Below are 23751 nucleotides of genomic sequence, written 5' to 3' on the forward strand. Positions count from 1 at the left end.
TTAGATTAAATCATTTAAAGCCTCATGTAATATGACAGCTCAATGAAATTCATTCATATTCAGTGAGGGACTCCTTTTTAAAAAAGGTTAGTCATTTGCATTTATGTATGCTACAGTCTATACTTTAAAAGCACATGTTTAGCCATTAAATTTTAAAAGCAAAGTGTAAATGTGAACTGAATGCAAAACACCTTCACAGAGAATCATTTATATCCACATGACAGTGCAGGAGCAGCACAGTTTTAATGTATAATTGGTTAAATGCCCCATAACTTTAACATACCTGCATTTTCTGGATCAATTTGCTGTTGACAAATGAGTGTTGAAACTCTGCCACAAGTCTCACTAAAATGATGAATAAAAAGCTTAATGACAAAGTATATATATGCTAATTCATCCTTCTTTCCCTGCGTTTTGTGTGTTTTTGGCTGCTGTGAATTACACACAGGATTTTCATGTGGTGTTTATTTGCTGTGCTGCTCAAAGCTTAAGAGGTTCCCAGAGCCAAAATCATTTCTCTCTAAGTGGTGTGCTACCATGAGCAGCTGCTTTACACAAAAACACAGTTATTGACCATAATGTTGGCCAACACTGCTATCCATCCAAATTTTTGTCTCTGATTTTTTGCATTTTCTCTGCATCTCTGCACTGGATCAACAGGATTCACATGCATGTCACTTTGTAGCGTGCTTTGTGTTTTGGATAATGAAGGCCAGGCTTGGATCCCTTATAAGTGAGTCACATAATGACTGCTCAAACACAATCAATGCTGCTGGCATTCATCTGAACTCATTTATCCACACCCACACTTTCTCCTTGGGTCTATAGTCTGTCAGACGGATGGTCTGGCTTGCTTTTCCCACTTTAAGGCACACTCTTGTGAGTTTTCATTTTACATACAATGATTCAGGCTCCACTGTATTTCTATTAGCTATTCCCTTTGTTATTTTCTTTAAGCCTATCAGGCCCACTGCTTCTCCAGCTGTCCATGCTCTGTAATTGTTCAGTGGACACCTGTGGCCCATGTCCACCCCATTACTTGTACTTCCTTTCCTTGACCATCATGTCCCTGTCTTTTTCTCTCTATCTAGCCATCTATTTCTCTATCTATCTTTCTATTTATAAGAATGTTAAAATGAGATACATTATATTCTGATTTAACAAGAGTGACATCTACCTTCATTCCCAACTGAATCTCCACTGTATCTATCTGATGACTTACAGTATTATATCAGGTTTTACTGATGAATGGATGATGGATAATGGCTGTAGGCTCAGACAGAGAAGGATATCAAAACCTCTATATTTACAGCACTTCTGCTCATTATAAATATTCATTGGGAGAAAGATTTCAGGATACTAAATCATTTGTAATCATCGTGGGTCACAGAGTGAGAGATGTTTTATATGTTCGCAGAGTAAATTATGAAGCTACAGGATGTTTTTGGTTTTCATCTTGGCATGGAGACAGTTCTGTGATATTAAAAGCAACTTTGCACCTACATTTAGGAGTGAAGCTCCAAGCCTTCAATTAACAAGACATTACTCCTTTCAGAAGCTGTAGTGTTGTCATTACTGATTTGAATGAATGAACAGGTGAGTGAATTTTTGGAAAAAACACAACATTTATACTTTTGCTCTAAGGTAGATCAACATATTTAGTTGAGTTATTAGCAAAGATTTATCTAGAAACCAACCAACATCCATTTATTTTTAGACTTGAAACTTTGAATCTGTGTGTTAATTGATTGCTAAATGCTCCTCTGTGTTCACAAGCTTGTCTCTAACCTTTTCTGCTATTTAGTGTTGGGTAGGAACTATACAGCAACTTGCTGGGGTTGAGAACAGGGCTGATGAGAGTGAATCAAAACAGTTAAGATTTTCTTTCTTTTTGTTTTTTTACTTGAATTTTGAAAGAAGGACATACATAAAGAAAACATGTACACAAAGACAAAACAGTGAAGTTTAGGACAGTAAGGCCAAAATATTGAGCTGAAAGTCCATAAAATGCTCTGTAGAGCTGAGGAAAACTGCAGAGTAGGGTAATTATTCTCTATGCCCCACATCTCACAAATTATAAAAAGTAATTTCATCTATTGATGATGTAAATTTATTGATTAGTGCAGCTTTAAATGGTTTAGTTTCTTTTAATTCAAATACAATACAAAAAGGTTAACTCCACATTTTCTCAATAGCCTCTGCTAGCAGCATCAGCCCAGAGCATAAGTTAAGAACAGCCTTTATCCTGTTCTGTCATTAATGAAGGAGTCTGGGATTGCACTGCTAACAACAGTTGGCAGTACAATCAATGTTGTTAATTTGCACCTAAACCATCTCTTTATGCTTTTAAGACTTGGCAGACATTGTGCTTCCCCTGTGGACCAAGTGCCACAACTGAAGCGCAGAAGAAAATGTATGCTCATAAGACCATGAAAACCATGAAGGATGGGGGGCTGAACAGAGAAATAACCCCCGACTAACAGTTTCGGACATAATGATGATCAAATATCTAAATAAAAGATCTTATTGTGGCAGTCTAATCTAATTCAAATGTCTCAATAAAAATGAGAAACACCTCTGATAAATGACAGAAGATGACGGCTGTATGAGGTTCTGTACTCTCATGGAGTTAGTCTTTATGTGTCTTTGTGTGTGTGTGTGTGTGTGTGTCTGTGTGTGTGTGTGTGTGATTGTGGGGGGTTGGAATATAATTTATCAAATCTGGCTTTCATCCAATCAATCCAATCAGCAAGTAGTGGCCCCAGGTGCAGGACAGCCAAATGAAAAACACCTTAAAATCTCAGCTGTTGCTTTAGCTCTCTGGTCAAGAGAAATTGGACGATAAACTATTACAGACGTGACATCAACTACCGTGTAAGACGTAAATACAGAATGATGAGCAGTGGTTGTAGAAGCATTTCTAAATGCCAAAGCACTGCAGAGATGAAATTTGGTCTCATCAGTACATATTTAGATGATGTATGCCAGAACCTAAACCCTTATTTATGCGTGTATATGCTTTTTATATAAGTCACAACAATTGAATTTATTCAAAATGTATCCAAACCAGAATTTATTGTAAATGAGCACCAACTAATGTCTTGTTTTTCCTCACACATGAGGAAATATAGTTTGAGATAAAGTTGGCGAGGTACTGTGAAAAACCCCTGATGGATTAGCAAGGATTTAAGAAAATACGCCGCAATAAACAAAACTGCATTACCTCAAAGGACATTGCATTTAAATAATGGTTGACATAATCATTTGGTTGCAATGTTATTTGCATATCAGTTTCCTTCTTTGGGAAAGATGTTTATTCTCTCTCTGTCTCTTCTTTTGCATTTACCCTCCTAACATATTCTCCTTTTTCTGAAAGCCTCTACTGTCACCGTCTCATGCAAAGCGCTGTGAAAAATTGCACGTAAGTGTTCTTTAAAGTTCAACTGCCACCCCAGAGGTTTGAGCGTGTCACAGAAAGGCATAAAAGTGGGAAAAATGATCTGCAGCACAAGATTATACTGGCATTTGGCAGATTGAGGTGATACCTTAAAAAATAAAAAAAATAAAAGATTGAATCTGTTGGAGATGATGGTGATGTCAAAAATTCAGGTTTTATTGTTTCATCTCTCCCTTTTTTAGCTGCACGTGCTAATATTTCTCTCGAGTGGGAAAGGCAGGAAAGGCAGCAATGTAAGGAAAGCTGTTAGTATAGTATGAATTTGTGATTTCTTCATGATATGGTGTCAGAGTTGATATGGCATCACTGAAAAAGAGTAACTACTCAGAAAAGAAAGGGAAAAAAGAGGAAAACATACCTGAAAATATTTCATTCATACACTCAGTGATTCTATAAGACCATAGATAAAAAAAAGAAGTCTCTTTGTGTGAAAACCCCTGCAACTTAAAAAAAAATGTTCAAAGACTCAATTCATGAATATTTTACATGATGTGCCAGAACTTCATCTGAACATCTGAATGAACTGGAGTCCATCAATAGCCTATCTGTCTTAATACCCAGGCCACACAGCCTCTCTCTGCCTCTGCCTCGCTCCTCTAACGGTCATACACAAGGCCATCCATTCAAAGGCTTTCCTCATCCAGTCACAGCAGTCCCCAAAGGTGCCTATGTAGAGACTATGCTGTCTGGGATTGAAGTGAGAGATGGGAGGGAAAGCCAGAGGGGCTCGTTCCGTCTTCCTCTCTGATGATGAGGCTCTATAGGGTTTCCTTTGACACCCACCCTCTGCTTTGCTAAGAGTTTGATGATAAAGGCTTGTTTGAGAAAGAAAATATGGCGGATGTTTTTAGTTGTGGTTTAATACTACTACTTAGCATTGGTGGGAGGGAGTGTGTGGCTAGTTGTTCATACGAAGAAGTTTTATAAAGTAGTTCTTACTAATTGCATTGCGGCCATATAGCTCAAACTCTGTAAAAGGCAGGCCTGAATTTATTTTGTTTCCAGATCAGCTGTATAATATGTTAACTCATATCATTTTTTAAGGAAATTATGGATAAACAAGAATTTGAAAAAAGTCAGTTTGATTTTCTAATAAATTGCCTCCCACAGCCATCTATTACTCAAAATACATACGATGTTGTTTTCTAATATGATTGAAAATTTGTTGAGGAATATGCACGACTAAAGAGCAATAAATGGCATGAGATGGGTCCTGTTTTAAGTTTTAAGATTGGAATTATTAGTTTTGTACTTGTTTTAAAAGAAGTGCGGGTTGGTTTCCAGGACAAAGCAGAGACAGAGATAAAGCAACCAGTTGTTTTTCACAACAGCAGATATTGTTTTTGAATGGAGTGAATACTGGTCCTTGCATTACAGAGTGAGCTTTTCACATTAAGAGAGTGCTGCATCATGTGTTATTTGTAGCCTTGATGCTGCTATTTGCAAGAGAAAATGAGTCAAAAGCATAGAAGCACAGAAGTATTTCATCTTTCACTCTTAGGAGAGAAAAGACGAGGCTTCAAGGACAAGGATTATCTTATTCTTGGACTAATTATATCTCAGGGAAACTTTCCCAGCATGGACTAATAAAGGGTTTTTTATCCTAAACATTTCCCAAAAACAGGTGTTGGAAAAAGGGAGTGTTTGCTTTATAGGGCAGTCTAATAATAATACCAATATGGTATGACATGTCATCACAGCTCATCCATACATGTGTGTTCATACTCTCACCTTTATCTGAGGAGAACCATTACTGGTTGAAACGTTGTCATGTCTTTAAAGGATAAGGCTGGTGATTTTTATAATGACTTTTATATTTGTCTTATTGTCGACAAATCTTATGTACAGAGCCAAACCAACAATGAATTTATCTACTGACAGGTATTATGTGTGTATCCAAAGCCTGATATTATTCCCCTGTGCCATAAACCTCTTTTGTTGTCCAAAAAACAATTAAAAACACATCAATGAGCCACAACGTTGCATTGAGTGACATGTTCCTTCATCCCCAAAGAGTGTGATTACAGTCGTTTGTTTAGAAATGGCTCCAAAGACTAATAACAGTGGTCACATTTCCACTGTCAGGAGAGAAGTTCCTTGTGCTCAGGGACACAGTTCCATTTACGATGCTTCGCTAGTTTCTCATGCTACATATCACAATCTTGACTTTGTGTTACACAATACCTCTGAGTAGGATCAGTTCATTGTTGGTTTTGCAATAAATGAGATTGTTGACAATAAGGAAAATATAGAAAACTGCCAGCCATATCTTTTAAAGAGGAACTGGGAGCAAGATTGCAGTGTTTGGGTACTTTTTTGTTGTTTTGTGCAGATTATAGTCGTGCAGCATCTGCAAAAACTTGGATGTGCATGTGTCTCCTGATGATTGCCCGGTACAGTATCTGCCATTTTTAAAAAAAGATCTTACATTACTTATTACACTGCTCACTTTTATACAAGATCCTCCTAGAGGTTTCATCTGGCAGTGTTAAAATCCGTTATGGAAAATAAGAATGGGCTACTGTACTTTGTGAGGGAGGATGTGTTTACTTTAGTTAAGACAGTAAATTCTGCAGCCTTCTGGTACTGACAGACGTGGCCGAAAATATTGGTACCCTTCCACCTTTAAAAAAAAACAACAACAAAATTTTCTCTGTATTAAGTTAACCTAACATATTATTTAATACGATAAAACAAATGAAAATGGCATGGCCAAAAATATGGGTAACCATAACTTAATATTTGTAGCATAGCCTTTGGAGGCAACAACTGCAGTCAAGCTCTTTCTGTAACTCTGAATAAGGTTTCTACACTTCTCCGCTGGTAGTTCGGCCTACTCTTCTTGAGCAAACTGCTCCAGTTCTCTCAGGTTTGATGGGTGCCGTCTCCCAACTGCAAGTTTCAGCTCGTTCCACAGATGTTCAATGGGATTCAGATAAAGAACCATAGCAGGCCACTTCTTCTCATCCACTTTTGGCTGCTTTTTGATGTATGTTTGGAGTCATTATCCTGCTGGAAGACCATGCTTTCTGACATTGGGCTGTATATTTTACTCCAAAATGCCTTGATAGTCTTCTGATTTCAATGTGCCCTGCACAGATTCAAGGCACCCAGTGCCTGAGGCAGCAAAGCAACCCCAAAACATCACTCAGCCTCCTCCATGTTTCACAGTAGGCATGGTGTTCTTTTACTTGAAGCTTTGTTTTTTCTTCTGTAAATATAGGGTTGGTGTGATTTACCAAAAAGCTCTAAATTTGTTTCATCTGTCCAAAGCACATTCTCCCAGAAGGACTGTGGCTTGTCAACATGCATTTTGGCAAAGTCTAGTCTGGCTTTTTTGTGTCTCCCTCTTAGAAGCGGCGTCTTCCTGAGTCTTCTGCTATGGTGCCCATTTTCAGACAGCGACGGATGGTGTGACTGGAACCTATTGTATCTTGAACTTGAAGATCAGCTTAGATCTGTATTGAAGTTTTCCTTGGTTCTTTCTCAACCATTCAAGCAATCCTTCTGTTCAATCTCGGGCCAATTTTCCGCTTGCGACCACATCCAGAGATGTTGGATACAGTTCCATGGGCCTTAAACTTCTTAATAATATTGACAACAGTGATCACAGGAACATAGAGCTCTTTGGACATGGTCTTGTAACCTTTATGTTGACCATGCTTGGATATTACCTTTTTCCTAATGTCTTCAGACCACTGTCTGTTTTTCCTTCTGTTTTCCATGTTTAATGTGATGCACACAGTGGCAGAAAACAGCAGAGTATTTTTCATGAGTGATTATAAGATTGAAAACACCTGTGATAATTAAAACATAATAGTCTGCTTTAAGTATCACTACAAATCAATTATTTCTTACAATCTATAAAGGGTACCAATAATTTTGTCCAGGCTATTTTAGAATGTATTTGTAGAATAAGCATGAATTCAGTTATTTTCATAACTTTATTGTCCCACTGCAAACCAAACATAGACATGCATTGATGATAAAATACCTTTTAATTTCAACACTGTTCAGTGTGAAAAGTTCATTGTTTTAATAAAATGCAAGGCCACCAATAATTTCAGCCACGTCTGTAACTCACCACAATATGCCTATAATATCAGTGTGCTCTATAGTGAGTTTACTGCACTGCAGTGAGTATTGTTTTGTTTTTTCTTAATCTCCTGTATCACTGTCGTATCCTAACCGTTACCAGACTGTGCTGTGCTCTGCTTTAGTAAGCAGTGCAGCACGAACATAATTGAATTTAGCAGAAGTGACAACAGGGTGAGTCTGTCATATATGATGGTGAAGTGAGGCAGAGGGAAGGAGGGCTGATGACACAGAGCTGGCACAGTGGGAGAGACGCACATTTTACTTTGAGCTGGAGAAAAGGAAGCGCACGCTGCTCCTCACCATCACGTCTCACTTTCCAAACACCAACAGGCAAACAAAGAAGTCAGGATGTAGAATCCGTGCTACAGACAGCTCCCTCTGAGTCCTGTAGTCATTGTGTCCCAGAGAGGCTGATATATTCTGCTCCACCAGCCGCGTTTTGGCGCTCTGCTCGGTGCAGGAGTCTGTCGACCGACCGAGGAGAGAAAGGTGCTGCGCGCTGCTTCATCTCGCTGGATGGATCCGGGCTCTTCTTCTCGCACTTGTAACTGAGGACTCGGTCTTCGTAGAAACACATACCATTTGGGATTTTGTTCCCGCTTCACTTTTATCGGTGAGTTTGTTTGTGGGTTTTTTGCCAAAAAAAATGCATGTCTGTGTTGGGATATATTGAGTCGCGTTTCAAGATTACCATACGACAGGTGAACAAATCAGTTTTAAGCAGAAAAACTTTGATTTTGTCAAGTAACTTACGTGAATAGAAAAAGTATTTTCAGACAGCCACCTTTTCCCACATGTTGAATATTTTACACTGATATGTGTAAACATAGGCAATTTACTGTACTTCTTATTACAAATAAACTAACCAGTTGATTATTTCTAAAAGAATTCTAGGTCACTAATTTAATTGTCTTTAAATAAAACCACCGAAAATTGTAAAATAATATATCCACTCAGATAAATCTGGAGCAGGTTACCTCCTTATTCCGATTCAACAGGTTTCAGTAAATGACAGCGCTCCTCTTTGTAGACCAGTCTAATGATGCTGTTCAGGATAGATTGATGTTAAAGTTTACATCCATAGTATTTAGGCTATCGTATTCATTGTATATCAAAATTTATTAATTTATATTTGTAGCAAATGTCAGCTTAGATCCAGTAGAAGTAAATTGGTTCACTATGCAACCCTACAAACTGGTATGAATCACTGTGTGAGAACAAACTTTAGATACAAGAATAAATTCTAAACTCTATGTTGAGATATAATACATTATAACTGAAATTATACTGAACAAAACTGAACAATGTCCTCCCAAGAAAAACAACAGTACAGGTCATAAATTCAGTTGGCAAAAAACGACCTATAGTTACGTTTGAGTGAAAGACGCCATCTAGTGGCCATAGTAATTATGACCCAGGGAAGTGACGCAGTTCAGATGACATCAGTATGAGGTGACTTGGTTATGATCACTGACTGTCAATGATCAGTGAGTGAGTTGGGACATATTTTAAAAAACTGTAACGTGGTTTTTACTGTTGCCATGACGACAGTTGCCATGTTTAACTACGTTTCAAGTGATCATTTTAACCCAAACCATGAGCGCCTAAACCTAACCAGACCTTAACCACAGTGTTGTCACACCATAAAACATAATTATTTTTTAACAGTGATTTGTAACGGTTTTGTAAAGCGGCATATTATGCTCCTATGGGTCATTCTGGAGTGCAGGTACAAATGACCTATGTGGTCATTTAATTAGGAGGACTTGTTACATTTCAGGCAGGTTCTGTTGGATTTGGACTGAAAGCCACAGAGAGTGACTGGAAATTTAATAGAGAGAAAAACTCATTCTGAACTTCAAATGTCAAAAGCTTCATGCTGCTTCATTTACAGTGATAGCAATTTGTTTGATCTTCTAGTGTGCTGCTGTTAATTTTCAGCTTTGTTCCCTCTCTCTTTTTGCCATATATCCTTCAGATGTCAGTTGATCTTGAGGAAAGTCGAGTCTGAAGGTGAGGAGGACTACTTCCAAGACTCTTCTTTACGATGGCAACAGGAGTAGCAGCATGGCTCCCTTTTGCCAGGGCAGCAGCAATTGGTTGGATGCCCGTTGCTAACTGCCCCATGCCTGTTGCACCCAGAGACAACAGTAAGAAACAGGATGAGCTGATCATCCTCAATGTCAGTGGCCGTCGTTTTCAAACCTGGAGAACCACTCTGGACCGCTACCCAGACACCCTGCTGGGCAGCTCTGAAAAGGACTTCTTTTACAACGAGGAAACCAAAGAGTACTTCTTTGACCGGGATCCTGATGCCTTCAGAAGCATCCTCAACTTCTACCGGACAGGGAAGCTCCACTACCCTCGTCACGAGTGCATCTCGGCTTACGATGAGGAGCTGACCTTCTTCGGCATCATCCCTGAGATCATCGGTGACTGCTGCTATGAAGAGTACAAGGACAGAAAGAGGGAGAATTTAGAAAGGCTGCAAGATGATCAGGAGGAGAACAAGGACATGAAGCTACCCAACATGAACTTCAGGGAGACTATGTGGCGGGCCTTTGAGAACCCCCACACCTCCACCATGGCCCTGGTCTTCTACTATGTCACCGGTTTCTTCATCGCCATCTCAGTCATCACTAATGTGGTGGAGACGGTGCCCTGTGGATCCACCGCCAACCAGAAAGACATGCCATGTGGTGAACGCTACACAGTGGCTTTCTTCTGCATGGACACCGCCTGCGTTATGATATTCACAGTGGAGTACCTGATGCGTTTGTTTGCTGCACCTAGCCGTTACCGTTTCATGCGCTCAGTGATGAGCATCATCGATGTGGTGGCCATCTTGCCATACTACATTGGCCTGGTTATGACAAACAACGAGGACGTGAGCGGCGCCTTTGTGACACTGCGTGTGTTTCGAGTGTTTCGCATCTTCAAGTTCTCCCGTCACTCACAGGGCCTGCGTATCTTGGGTTATACACTCAAGAGTTGCGCTTCAGAGCTGGGCTTCCTCCTCTTCTCACTCACCATGGCCATCATCATCTTCGCCACGGTCATGTTCTACGCAGAGAAGGGCTCCAGCTCCAGCAAGTTCACCAGCATCCCAGCTTCTTTCTGGTACACTATTGTCACCATGACTACACTGGGGTGAGTAATAAACACACACACACACACACACACACACACAGGTATTATTTATCTCTCGTCCACTCTGTTAAACTGTATTTATATTTATTACAGAACTAAAACAATTGTTTGTGATTTTAAATGATGTTCTAGATGTAATTTCATTGTGGATTTTTAGATAAATTGAATAATTTATGAAAACCGCTTTGAATTTCAAATGAGCATTAAGACAGCCTGCCCCCATACTTCAGTACGCTGCAGCTTATTTGAGGCTGCCAGTGTGAGTAATGGTGGGTACTGTAGCATTTATCTCCCAGCACAAACACTCGTGGCATTTTGTTTGCTTTACTTAGAGCTCACCAAATACAGAGATAGAAGTTGAACATACAATACGATGAAAAGATGCCCAGATGCTACAAAGGTTTGTGTGTCCACTAAAGACTTGACTGACGCAGAGGTACATTTGCATTTCTTTTTTTTTTTACTTTATAAATAAATGTTTCTCAATAAAATTTTTTCCAGCCTATTGAGAAATAGATCCAGTAGCCTGACCCAAGACATACAGCACTGCTCAACCAGTACAGTTAAAATCATAACTGATTGTTGGAAACAAACAATTATAATAGCATGGTAAGCCAATTAACAATTATTCAATTAACTAACACATGTTTTTAATGTTTTCACTTCTGCACCCATGTGATATTTAAATGACGTGACACCTTAATACATTTGAATGAACAGTGGTTCTGTTTGATTGTTTTGCAAAGGAAAAAAGCAGAATTTAGTGTCTTAACATAAACAAAACACATCTTCCTTCACAAAATACATAAACCCATTCTTATTTTCCATAAGGGATTTTAACAAGGCCAGATTAAACGTCTAGGCAGACCTGGGGTAAAAATGAGGTTCTGGGTGACTATTAACCCCCCATTCCTCTCAATCTCAGTGTAACATGTATTGTAAGATACATTTTTTCTTATTTATTTCTGACATTTCTGACTGATTTGTCTTCTACTAATTGGTGCCCCACCAGAAACACCATATTTATGACCTAGGCCCTCAGTGTAAAAATGCCTTTTGAGGAATTTATTTAACTGCATTATAAAGTCAGATTTCTCTTCTGTGTGCCTGGAGGCAAGGTGTCCCATGAGAGGTCCTGTGTCACCTTTATTATGATTCTACTCCACTCTTAATCTTTTACATAAGCTCCCTGAGATTCAGTGGTATAAATGGCAACGTGAACTTGAAGGTGTTCTCGAAGTTTGGCAGAGTGAAGTACTGTATTATGAAGACACAGTGGATGAATAATTATGAGTTTCTGAAAATCACCTTTCCATTCTGACTCTCTTTGTACATAATTTTGAATATGTAAATGCAAAACTGCTTTTTGGAATAAAATGACAATGACACAAAATGATGATTCACTTAAGTGAGTCTTAAAACAAAACTCATATGCTCATATCTATATTAATGGAGTTTTTGATCACTTTAATTCTTCCTTCTGTCCATACTGACTGTGAAGAGATCCCTAACATGACTCCAGTGTAAGTGATGAGGGACAAAATCCACAGTCCTTATGTTGTATAAAATACATTCTGGTACAGGTGAAGCTAGTATGTGGCTTCAGGAGTCTGAATTAGAAAAACAAAAAGTGGATATCTTCCCAAATTAGTCTTTTTAGTTAAAATGTCCTTTTGTGTTACTGTCTCATCACTTTAGCTCAGCTCATGTGAACCTATCCTTTAACTGTTATGGTGTGTTCACGCAGAACACGAAGCGAATTGTAGACGTGGCACGATTACATAATCAATGCAAAGATATGATTAGACACAAATTCGCCTTGGGCAGTGCAAATTTATGCAAATACGCATTAGTTGAAAATGTTTCAAATAAATAAACACAAATGGTCCAGTGGTCAAATACATACAAATGATGCAAGGTGGAAATTCGCAAAAATGAAATATCATTTAAGACACTTTTTTCTTCTTTTTTTCTTTTCTTTTTTACAGATGTACCTTTTCGAACAGGCCCAGAGAGTTTTAAAATCAATATATATTGTATATACAATATATTCATGTAAATATTGTGTCAAAATGCTGCATTTTTGCAGTCATCATTACTGAGAGTGATCTGGTGGAAGACTGGACAGGAGAATGTGTGGGCTGTCATGCAGCACCTCCTTTGACCCTTAACAAGACACCTAATGATGTAAACTTGTGGCTTTTTTCTAACCAAGTATGTTTGTTTCCCTGTTTAGGAGTGACATGTTTGGGCAGCAGCCTTGAAACTTCCTGTCCTTTTTAAAGTGGCATTACAGTAGAAACATCACCTATGGAAAAATAGATTGTTATTTATTCTTCTGGGGCCAGATACATAAAACTCTGTGTAGATTCATGACTAAAACAGTGTGTATGCACAAAGCCAGAAATATGCATATGCATTCTTTTCGTCAGATTTATAAAGCCCTGCATACGCATAGTTCTGTTTTATAAATCTCAGTCGCTGAAGAACTGGGCGCACGTGCACAAGCCTGATTTCCACTCCCACAATTAGCCATAAATGGATGAAGACACGTCGTTAACCAGCTGTTTTCATATCAGTTCGCTGTCTGCTCCGCCAGACTGTACACCTGTCAATGAAACAAATGGGAAAGAAGAAGTGCAGTTTCAGTGATTGTCTTGCACTGGCGAGGTTCTCTACCCACAGAACAGCTGCTATTATACGTGACCATTATGCATAGCTGTGGAGCTCTTTATACTGTTTTTAATTCATCACATGGACCTGTAAACCATCGTCAGTAGTGATATCTCAGAAATGCAATCAATGATTAGTTTGTAGCGCTCATATCTAAACCGACTTTGTGTGACACAACTAAAGATAAAATAAGAATATTAAAAGCAAAATAAAATGTTGACCCCTATGTAAATTAAAAGAAAAGTGATAAAATTAATCACACAAGAGTAATTAATCAATGTTATGTTTAGAAATGTGTCTTTTATTGGCATTTTACAAATCTCTGTGTGAACGCAGAAAATCACAATCAGTGTAGCTGGATAATTATCATAACAATATTGTACTAAAATATTCCATCTCTCACCTTATAGTTCATCTCCACCTCATCACATCACCCTCAGATTGCTTTAGAAAACATGTGTATGCCTGGTTTAAAGAAAGCATGCACACATTCTCACTGCACATTCTGTATTTATAAATTCCAGTTTATGTGCGGGAAATGGCATATGCATGGTTTTTGTATGTATGCATTATTTAGGCACCTGGCCCCAAGTCTTTTCACAAATAAAGAAATGGAAACCAAAAGAAAAGTCAACCAAGGTTCTCCAGACCAGAATAGCACAAATAGTCTCTCTATTGTGTAGGGGCTGAAAAGGCTGCCTGACCTTACCTGTGCTACAGTATTTGTGTGTGTGTGTGTTTATTATAAGTGTTATGAGAGAGTCTTTTGTATCACACATACAAAAGGATAGAAATGCCAAGGTGAAAGCATTATGCAAATTGTGAACCCTGAACAATGGGTGTTGAGCTTTTATGTCCAACACACAATAGGCAGCACCACTGAGAGTCTATCTACAGCACAACAATAGTGATCCTCGTCGCTAACCAAGGACAGTCATTTGCAATCCGAAAAACTATCAACTGATGCATGTTCAAGGACCATTTTGTGAAATTCAACATGTTTTCTCTTTAAAGCCACATAGGTTTACTCATAGAATTTATTTGCAATGGCAAGACCATTAGAAATATTTCTGTTCCACATACAAGATCTAAAATCCAAAACCAGTTGTTAGGGGATACATAATGAATGTCCCTTCTTTTTGTGCTCTTCTGGATTAAAAATCTGTTAATTTGCTACTTTCCAAACTGATCTCACCACATTCATTTGAGTCCCAGGGTGCAAATACAGATAAACAAGAGGAAAAACTTGATTTTTTTTTTTTTTTTTTTTGGATTTTAAACATAAAAAATTCAGTAGTTTTGCATCTGCACTGCCAACACACATCCAGATATACATTTCTCAGTATTTAGCTGTTTGTAGCACAATGATCTATAACCCCATTTGATCAAAACAGCAAAATATGGGACTCTTTTCCCCACAAACCTACACAAGCAGGTACAGTACAATGTTTGTTTTGTAGAACTCCAACCCATGCTAACAAAACAAAAACAAGTGGGTGAAAATAAAATTGTTCAAAGAGTGATGCTAGCGATGCCCCCGCAACATCCTCCAGTTTTGTTTTTTTTATTATACAGTAAGAGAGATTAATCTCTGTATGATTACAACTGTGAACAACAATCTGTTCTTCTGCGGAAGGGACATATGCTCAGATGAGGTCACCAATAAACTTATCTGTCAATGCATATAAGAATCCATAAGGGAAAACATTTAATCTCCATCCAGAATATACTGTAGTACATTAAGGGCATACTATGCAGGATTTTCCTAAAAAACAATGTATAGACTCATACAAAAGTAATCCTTCTCAGTCATCCCTTATGACCCATTAGAAGTGTATGGCGGCGAGTTTATCTGCAGAGACTCTGCCGTCTGCCTGTATTTTCTTTGGGGCAATGGGTGTGTAGCCCCCAGCCAATAACAGCGACCAGCTTACATTGCTGTCTCCGTCTCTCTCCTCTGCTCCGCTCTGCTCTCTGTCTCATCTCTCATGGATGTATAAAGAGCTGCAGGTCTGTGTGTCTGCTTGACTGAGGGCGGGGCTGAGCTGCACACACGCAGAGCAGAGAGGCCACGGCAGACAGGATGAAGCGTGCGCTTCGGCTGCATTCACTGAAAATCTGGCAATGCGGCACCTTCCTGTGGGGTTGTGCGGAGGTGTGGGTGTGTTTATTTGTGCTTTAGAATGTAACCGCCATAAAACAATCAGAAAATAATGTTTTATTTATTTGATTCATGGCTTTGTTTTTGCCAGTGCAACTCACTCTCTTTGTTCACTCTCGAGCTCGCTCGACCATCATTGCTCTCTCTCTCTCTCTCTCTCTCTCACTAGTTGAGCTGGGGAGGAGAGGCCAACTTTGATTGCTGTGTGTTTTCAAACATCAACCAACACATCCTGCATAGTATACCTTAAAGTGGGGTGAAAATATGATGGTAGCATGTTTTTCCTCCTGTGCTTGAGCACTTCTGGTTGTTTTCTTATAGTGATCTCACTTAATTGAAAAATAAAATCTGCACCCGTTTTAATCAACATGTTTGTGTGTGTGTGTGTGTGTGTGTGGGCGTGTGTATATGGGTGTTTGTGTACTTGTTATTACTACAAATCTTAGTGTTTATTTACAATTTAGTTTCTTTTTTTTCTTTAATTTCATCAGATTGTATATTGATGTAAACAAAGTACTAGAGCGGGTATTTGGCCCACCTTACACTGTTTTTATTATTTTCATTTTCAGCAACTAACACATACTGTTGAAAACTTTGCATTGACTATCCATCAACCCCAGCCTCAGCTCATACATCACTAAGCTTAAACCTTACCCTAACTTTAGCCTAAAATATGATACTTAAAGGGGTATTCCAGTGATACGGTATTACCGTTTGATGAAGTTGGGAGACTTGTGAGTGGTAGATAAAATGATGCAACAGAGGCCGATATATCCAGATTAAATCCCTACCCCCAGGCTGAATCAAACTTCAAAATCCCCGGATCCTACACTTCCCATAATACAACTCAATAGCATCTTTTGTTAGACCCTCCCTCCGCCTGGTAAATGCCCACGTCTTTCCATAAATAACTTAAAGTCGCAAGCCCAGTAATAACTGGTGACATCACCGGGGGTAATTTTCTCAGACTTTCTCTCCAGAGAGCCACAGAAGTTCAACAGGTTGTGCTTCCCATGATGAGAAACGGATCTTCATGTTTGAAATTAGTGTAACTATTTATGTTATTCTGAACCACATTCTAGTGAAATGAAATTCCAGTGTTGTCCCCAGTTAGACAAGCTGTTCCCATTAAACCAGTGTGAAGTCCAACATTTATGCCTAAATGTGACCTTTGGCAGAAAGACTCATATACACAAACTAGCAAATGTACAGACACACTGATAACTCAGAGTAATAAGCATAAAAAGAGGGAATTATACCAGATAAGCCACAGAAAAAACACACTTGAGTCTGTCGACTGTTTGATCAGATGCATTTTGGGTTACAGTCGCAATGAGCACGCACACACACACACACACACACACACACACACACACATTTATATGCTGATTCATCCAGACACATACATACTTATTGCCTTTGATCTTGTCTCGCCTTTATGACCTGCCCCCCTGCGTCCTCTCCGTGTCTGCATGAGCCCAGACAGGGCAGCAGTTCTGGGTAATGGGCTGGAGCTGAGGGAGATGAGGGGGGAGAAAGGGACTGACTGGCTGTATAATCAGGCGCTTTCACTGTCCAGGAACAGGGGTGTTAAATCAACCTCAGGTGGCTGATAAAAGGATCTGGATTGAATCTCAGCAAGGTCCGCTCCCCACGGCTGCCTGCTGGCGCTGCCGCTGTCGGAGCTGGCCGGATACCCGGTCATTGGCATCAGTGGGACAGGATCTAAAAGATTGATGAGGAAGGAGAAAGCCCTCTCTCCCTAACTATCTTGCTCTCCCCCCTTCCTCCCTCATCCCCCATGAGTCTCCCAGGGGAATAGCTATTTTGAGAACACAGGCTCTGTGTGTGAAAGGGAGTTATCTGTTTCAACTATAATCTGATACACGATACAGGCACAATGGATGAGAGCAGCCATTTTTACCTGCATGACAGGTGCACTGAAAGCGAAGGTTCACTGGCACGCCAGCGGCTCTCCCAGGTCTCCCACGCCTCTAAAAACATTATTAACCCAATAATGAGAGAAATATTAATGAGGTGTGCATTGAAATCTGACTCCAGTGTTATAATTAGAGTGATTCTCCCAGTTGTAGAGTCCTGGTCCTGGACGGAGGCTTGTTCTGTAGCAGAAAGTGAGAGAAAATGTTGTTATGCATGTAGGTCATGTTCCCATCTCTGCCTTAATCAGTAGCTATATATAATCTGCTTCTTTCTTCAGAGAGACTTTTTGCTCGCCCCCCTCTGTGTTCTCTGCTCAACATCTCTATTAGACAAAGTGGACTGGGCCTAGGGGCCAAAGGCAGGAAGAGAGATGTCAGATGAGTCGTGCTTTGGGTTCACAAGAACTCTGCCATGCAGAGTTGCTCGAAATGAGAGGGAAGTAGTTGAGAAAGACCAAATAAAACTCACTCATTCTTTGATTGTTGCTTCAGTTTTCTTACAGTGTCTGTATGCATAAACCATACTGTTGCACGCATGCTTATGCGCATACTGGAACTAATGATCATTTTCATCATCAATTAATCTTGTAATTAATTCTCCAGTGAATCCATGAAGCTCAAATTATACTTTCTGTGTCTGTGCAGCCATAAGGGTCTACATGATGTGAATTCTGTCTTCTGCCCATGTCTGCAAAGGTTTGCGCTGACTGTATGGGCCAACACATTTGTGCTGTGTATGCAGACACCCAGTGTGGTATAAACAAAAGAGGCTCTCTCTCCAAGAAAAACAGTACCATCAGTGATTTCAGCTATTTCCCAAAAATGACATGTTTACGTTCAACTGACAAAGCCTTCTAGCAGCCGCAGGAATTGTGACTCTTGTCCATCTGAAGCATAAAAGGAAGTAGTGTGACAATATTATACAGTCACAAGTTTGTAGAGGAGGTTGGGTGGATGGTAGGGTTTAACAAAACAACAGACTTAAACATGGGAGACTGCTGTTCTTTCCATTTTCCTACCAATAGTCAAAACTTTAAAAAATAGTCATTATTTTAACTATGACAACAAAGGTCCACTTACCTTAAATGACAATTCTGGTTTATTTCAAACTGATGTATTTCTCAGAAATGTGGCCATTGTGGCTATCCCTATGCAGTAAACCACAATGGTTGCTTCATGCAGATAGTTTCTGTATTTATTTTCATTCAGACTGACAAGCAATTTATTTAAAAATCATGTTTATGTGGAAAGGTGTAGGAGGCTCGCGCTGCTTGCAACTGTTTTGCCTTAGTCCTTGTCTCCCCGAATCTCTATTACAGAGCTGATGAGTGCAAAGTTAGCATGACCCATAGAGTCACAATGGCCACATAGGCTATAGGAAATACATCATGTTGAAATAAAATGGAATTATCCTTTAACAAAGTATCTTTTTATCCTAAACCATGACAAGTTATCCAAACCTTAACCATAACAGCCAGTGTGATATTTAAATTTTGTTACACTGATTTGTAATAGTTCTGGGCACTGACAAATATTTAATCCTGCCAATAGGGGTGTCTTTCTGGAATGTAATAAACTACGTATTTGTCATTTAACTTAAAGGGCTTGTGGAACAGAGTTTGTCCACATCCATATAGTATATCTAGCCCTTCAATCATTTAATGAATAGTGTCAAAAATAGTAAAATAAATGTCCATCACAAGTCCCCGGGGCTTAAAGTGACATTATCAATAACTTGTTTCATCCAAGCAACTGTCCAAAACCTGAAGGCTATTAGTTTACAGCAATATGAAATAGAGACTTTACAAAACTATACTTTTGAAGACTTTCCACCTTTTAACTTCCATCTCATCCATCAACCGTCTTTTGGAAACCGACATCTTTGAACAACTAATAAGGATGTGTTTGTCTGTTCTTTGTCTTAACGTTTGTGTCTCTGAATATTTTTGAACATGAGGTTAATTGTCCAACTTGACAGCTGATCCCAATGGCTGTGAAACTACAATAAGCAAGTCTGGAGTTGTGAGTTTGGTGACAATAAAGAAAGCAATAATCTCAGGCCTGGTTTTGATGAAAGGTATTCTTAACTGCATATTTAGCTCGGCACCAGGCTCTGTGTAAAGGGATTAATTAACACTGGGTTGAACAAAGCCTCTCATGTCGGGAGTGAATTAATAGTCTGTGTGAGTATTTTAGGTTTTACAGCATACTTGTAATATCTAAATTAATGTCCATGTGTTTATCGTTTTACCTTTTTTGAACAGCCTCTGGTATCTGGTGTGTGGTCTTTTGTTTGAGTTATATAAATAAAAAAAGTATTTGTGTACTGTATGTATTCTTTTATGTGGTAATAATGGATAATTTGTAACAGAAATGAGTAGTTTGGATGGCGTTTGAAGAAGTAATAAATGCCAATTAATTCTGGGATGACATACATTGTTTTGTTAATAATTCAGGATCTCTGCGCCAAGCTGAAACAGAACTGGGACGTAGTGCTGCATGGTTTATAAGCGGGCATGTTCTTTCACACAATCATCAGAGGTTAGATATTGTGGTGGTTTTCAATGGCAGCCTGCTTTCAAATAGAATTAATGGGCTATTTTGTTGCCTTGCTGAACCCCTGGGGTCAAAACGAGTGCAGCTTGTAGGAAATTAGAAATATTTCTGCCTTTATCAGGCCAAGATGCTCTTGGAGCCAATTTCCCAGCACAAGGCTCTTTAATAGAAACCTTTCTAATGATAGCTGTGGAATTTAATTTAGCTCCAACACGGTTTCATTTAACACCTAAACTCATTTTAAAAGAATTAAACTTGCAAAGGATAGTGGTGTCTGGAAAGCTTAATGACTTCTGCTCTGTCTTCTCTCTCTCTCTCTCTCGCTCTCTCTCTCTCGTCTCTGGTGTGGTAAAATGACCAAAGCTTTATCTCAGTGCACCACGTGCACATGCACATTCATACAGTGACCTCCAGTTTCACTAGCAATCATCCAATAATGCAGAGGTAACTGAAAAAAAAAAATTTTTTTCAGGAATGAAAACACAAACAAAAGTATTTTTTCAGTCACAGTGAATTTAATCCTGCATCACTTCGTTGTCGGGGTAGAGCAGCAGCACAACGTGTGTGCAAAACTGACCTGTCAAATTATCATATCGTGAACCATGATGTGGGCACAGGACGGGCTGTCACACTGACAAGCTCCAGAAGTAGCTGGGATAGTGGTACAAAAAAATTTCTTTTTCCATTTTAGTTCTTAGGCTGACACTTTCATCATTAGATTGGCTTTACTGTCCCCAGGCATGTAGCGGATGTACTGAGATGACCAAGTAGCCTACGTACAACTTCTATTAAAGGAATACAAAAGTACATTCCATCGTGAAATCAAAACCTACTTTGAAGCCGCAAAATAATATCTTAAAGCATTTTTGTTTACAAAGTTTAACTAGTGTCCTAACAGTAGCTTTAAACTGGTTTCTCTGTTTTTAAAAGTAGACAACATACAGAACACTATTGCCAAGAGAACATAAGATGAACTTATTGATCCTACACAGGGAAAATGTTACAGAAGCAAAAGGAAGTATAAGAACTGATATAGATAAGTAAAAACTAGAACAATATACATTATCATCTACTATATTAAACCATGAAGTATTCCAAATAAAAGTTCAGTAAGTAATGGTAAACTATGATCTTCCTTAAACCTACTGTAGCACTTTATAGATGTAAATAATTTTAAATAAAGAATATAAATGAATGTGTTTATTTTGCAATTAAATTTAGTATAATCTGATTTTTCTCTGGATCTTCCCTGAAGGTTCCACCTCAACCTCTGAAATAGCTGATGTATCACTGTTCCTTGAATGTACTTTGTCACTGCGCACGACTTTTGAATTTATTTATTTATTCAGTTTATTCCTTTTTGCTCCTGTTCATCTGAAAACAAGCAGTTTTGGCTTCACTCAACAGTCCTTCATCCATCTTCAGAGCATTCTATCTTTAAAAGGCAGAACTGCTCATTCTCATTTTCTGCTGTCACTGGACTCCAATTTTTTTTTCTTTCATCTTCTTGTCTTTCATCTCTTTTCTAGGAACCTACTGTTGCCAGTAAGCTATAATGATTATTTCTCATACTTGATTTGCGATAACACAACACTGAACACGCTTGAGACTGCAGAGTAAACACAAGCAGCTTTAACCGGTGGGCGCAAATGTTCTCCTCACATATAGTCTGAACGTGGCAGCCTTCAGTCAGCAGGACCTGTTGAAGTATTTTTTTCTTTTTTTTTTTGCCTTAAATCATTTAGTTGTGATAACCTTTTTATTTAAAAAAAAATACAGAGGCAAGAGGACTCAAGACCTCAGGTGGGATTTTGTTACATGGCAGTTTACCTCAAAAGAAAGTCTTCCAACCGCAATCAGGAGCTGTTAATGACTGATTTTTATTGCTCTCCACTTCAAACACAACGAGGGCGATGTTAATGTGTGTGTTTAGCAGGGGATGAGAACTTTTGTGTGACAAAGCAACAGGAAATTTCATTTTGATGAACATGATGTTTTCTAAGTTACTTTCATTGGTAAGTGTTTGGTTGCCTGCTTTACAAATTTTTGAAAGTGTCCGTGACATGTTGCCTTCGCCTCCTTTATAAAGAGTATCTGGCTAATGAAACAGTGAAAGAGGACTGTCGCGCTGGGCAGAGTGGCCTTGGAGTGCTGGCACAGAGACTGGCACACAGTGTGTGGGTGTGTGTGTGTGTGTGTGTGTGTGTGTGAGAGAGAGATTGAATTTGGCACGCTAAGGTTAACAAAGAGAGGGGAAGTGTAGGGAGAGGATGTGAACTGTAGGCTAAGGGAAAGTCAAGAGTGTATAACACGAACAGGAGAAATATTTTATAATATAAAAATGATTAGAGCTGCAACTAAAAATTATTTTCATTACCAATTAATCTGCTAATTATTTTCTTGATTAATCAATTCATTGTTTAGTCTATAAAATGTTAGAAAATAGTGAAAAATGACCATTACAATTTCCCAGAGTGAAAGGTGACATCTTCAGATGTCAAAACCCAAAGATTTTAAATTTACTATCATGTAAGACAAAGAAAAGCATTAAATTATTACACTGAGAAGTTAAAAAACAGAAGATTTTTGGTATTTTTGCTTTAAAAATCGGCAAAAACAATTATTTGATTATCAAAATAGTTGCTGGTTCATTTTCTGTCAATCAACTAGTTGATTAATCGACTAATTGTTGCAGCCTTAAAAATGATAGGAACATCAGGTATCAATTAACAATGTGACAGTGGAATAAAATGGGAGGAGATGGATGAGAGAAGGCAGGGGAGTAGTGAGAGGAAGGCAAAAAAGTAAAAAGAAGCAGAGAACAAGTGAAAGAACATCAAATCAAAACGTGCAGAAAAGGAAGGACAGCAGCAAGGAAGAGAGAAGACGTGGTGCTATCTGGTACAGTTTCTAACATCCTATCTCAGGATGTTTGTGTCAGAGCACACAGAAGAACCTTGAATGAAACGGCATGCTCGGTACCCCGAATGAGTGGGTTATTTTTAGATGCTTGGCCCTTATCTCACTACACAGCTGGGAAGGGTTTGGCTCAGAGAAAGGTAAAGAAAATGTACTAATAACCTTCAATGTGCTGAAGGATGATACTGAAGGAAGCTGTAGTGAGAGGACAGTAGAGGTTGATTGAGCATACATAGAAGGAGACAAAGAAACTTTTGATTGTCCTTTTTGGGAAAGTATATGTGTCATTGTCTATGTGTATGTGCTGTCATTAGCCTGGGGTGCATATGCCTGACATTATAAATAAGACTAGCATGTTTATTTATATTTTCCATCACAGTCTCAAATGCAGCTCTAGCATACAGTCTCATGCCTCCTTTTTCACCTCACCTTTAAATATCAATTTATATGCAGCCACAGTTCAGCAGATGTAACAAAAATATGCAAAGTATAGATTTTCTTACATTTATTTGAATCAGATATTATTATTTTTTTCTCCAGTAGCTGAATTTGAAGTGATGATTTGGTTACGTTTCATTCAATCAATCATGAAACAAGGTATAAGATCAATTAACAAAAGTGAGCTTTCTGATTGGAGCGCAAAAACAATCCACATTTGAGAGTTTGTTATAATACAATACATTCATATTTAAGAAAGAGGGCATATTTATATTGTGTCATCCTCAGTGGATGCTGTGACTGTTGAACTGACAGAAAAATATAGTGATAACAGTTGTTATTAGTATTAATTGTGTATT

General features: G+C 38.7%; 1 protein-coding gene across 2 annotated transcripts in view; it reads left to right on the forward strand.

The window, feature by feature from the left end:
• The first annotated feature begins 7706 nt into the window (after positions 1–7706).
• The window catches only part of LOC137181247 (potassium voltage-gated channel subfamily D member 3-like), an 86128-nt gene continuing 70083 nt past the window's right edge, over positions 7707–23751 (forward strand). For both annotated transcript variants that reach the window (XM_067586813.1, XM_067586814.1), the window contains exons 1-2: positions 7707–8168; positions 9534–10705. In XM_067586813.1, the coding sequence (XP_067442914.1) occupies positions 9603–10705 (1103 nt within the window). In that variant the 5' untranslated portion in view covers positions 7707–8168; positions 9534–9602. The remainder of the gene's footprint in view (positions 8169–9533; positions 10706–23751) is intronic.

Source organism: Thunnus thynnus, chromosome 4 (genome assembly GCF_963924715.1).
Source record: "Thunnus thynnus chromosome 4, fThuThy2.1, whole genome shotgun sequence".
Taxonomy (NCBI): Eukaryota; Metazoa; Chordata; class Actinopteri; order Scombriformes; family Scombridae; genus Thunnus; species Thunnus thynnus.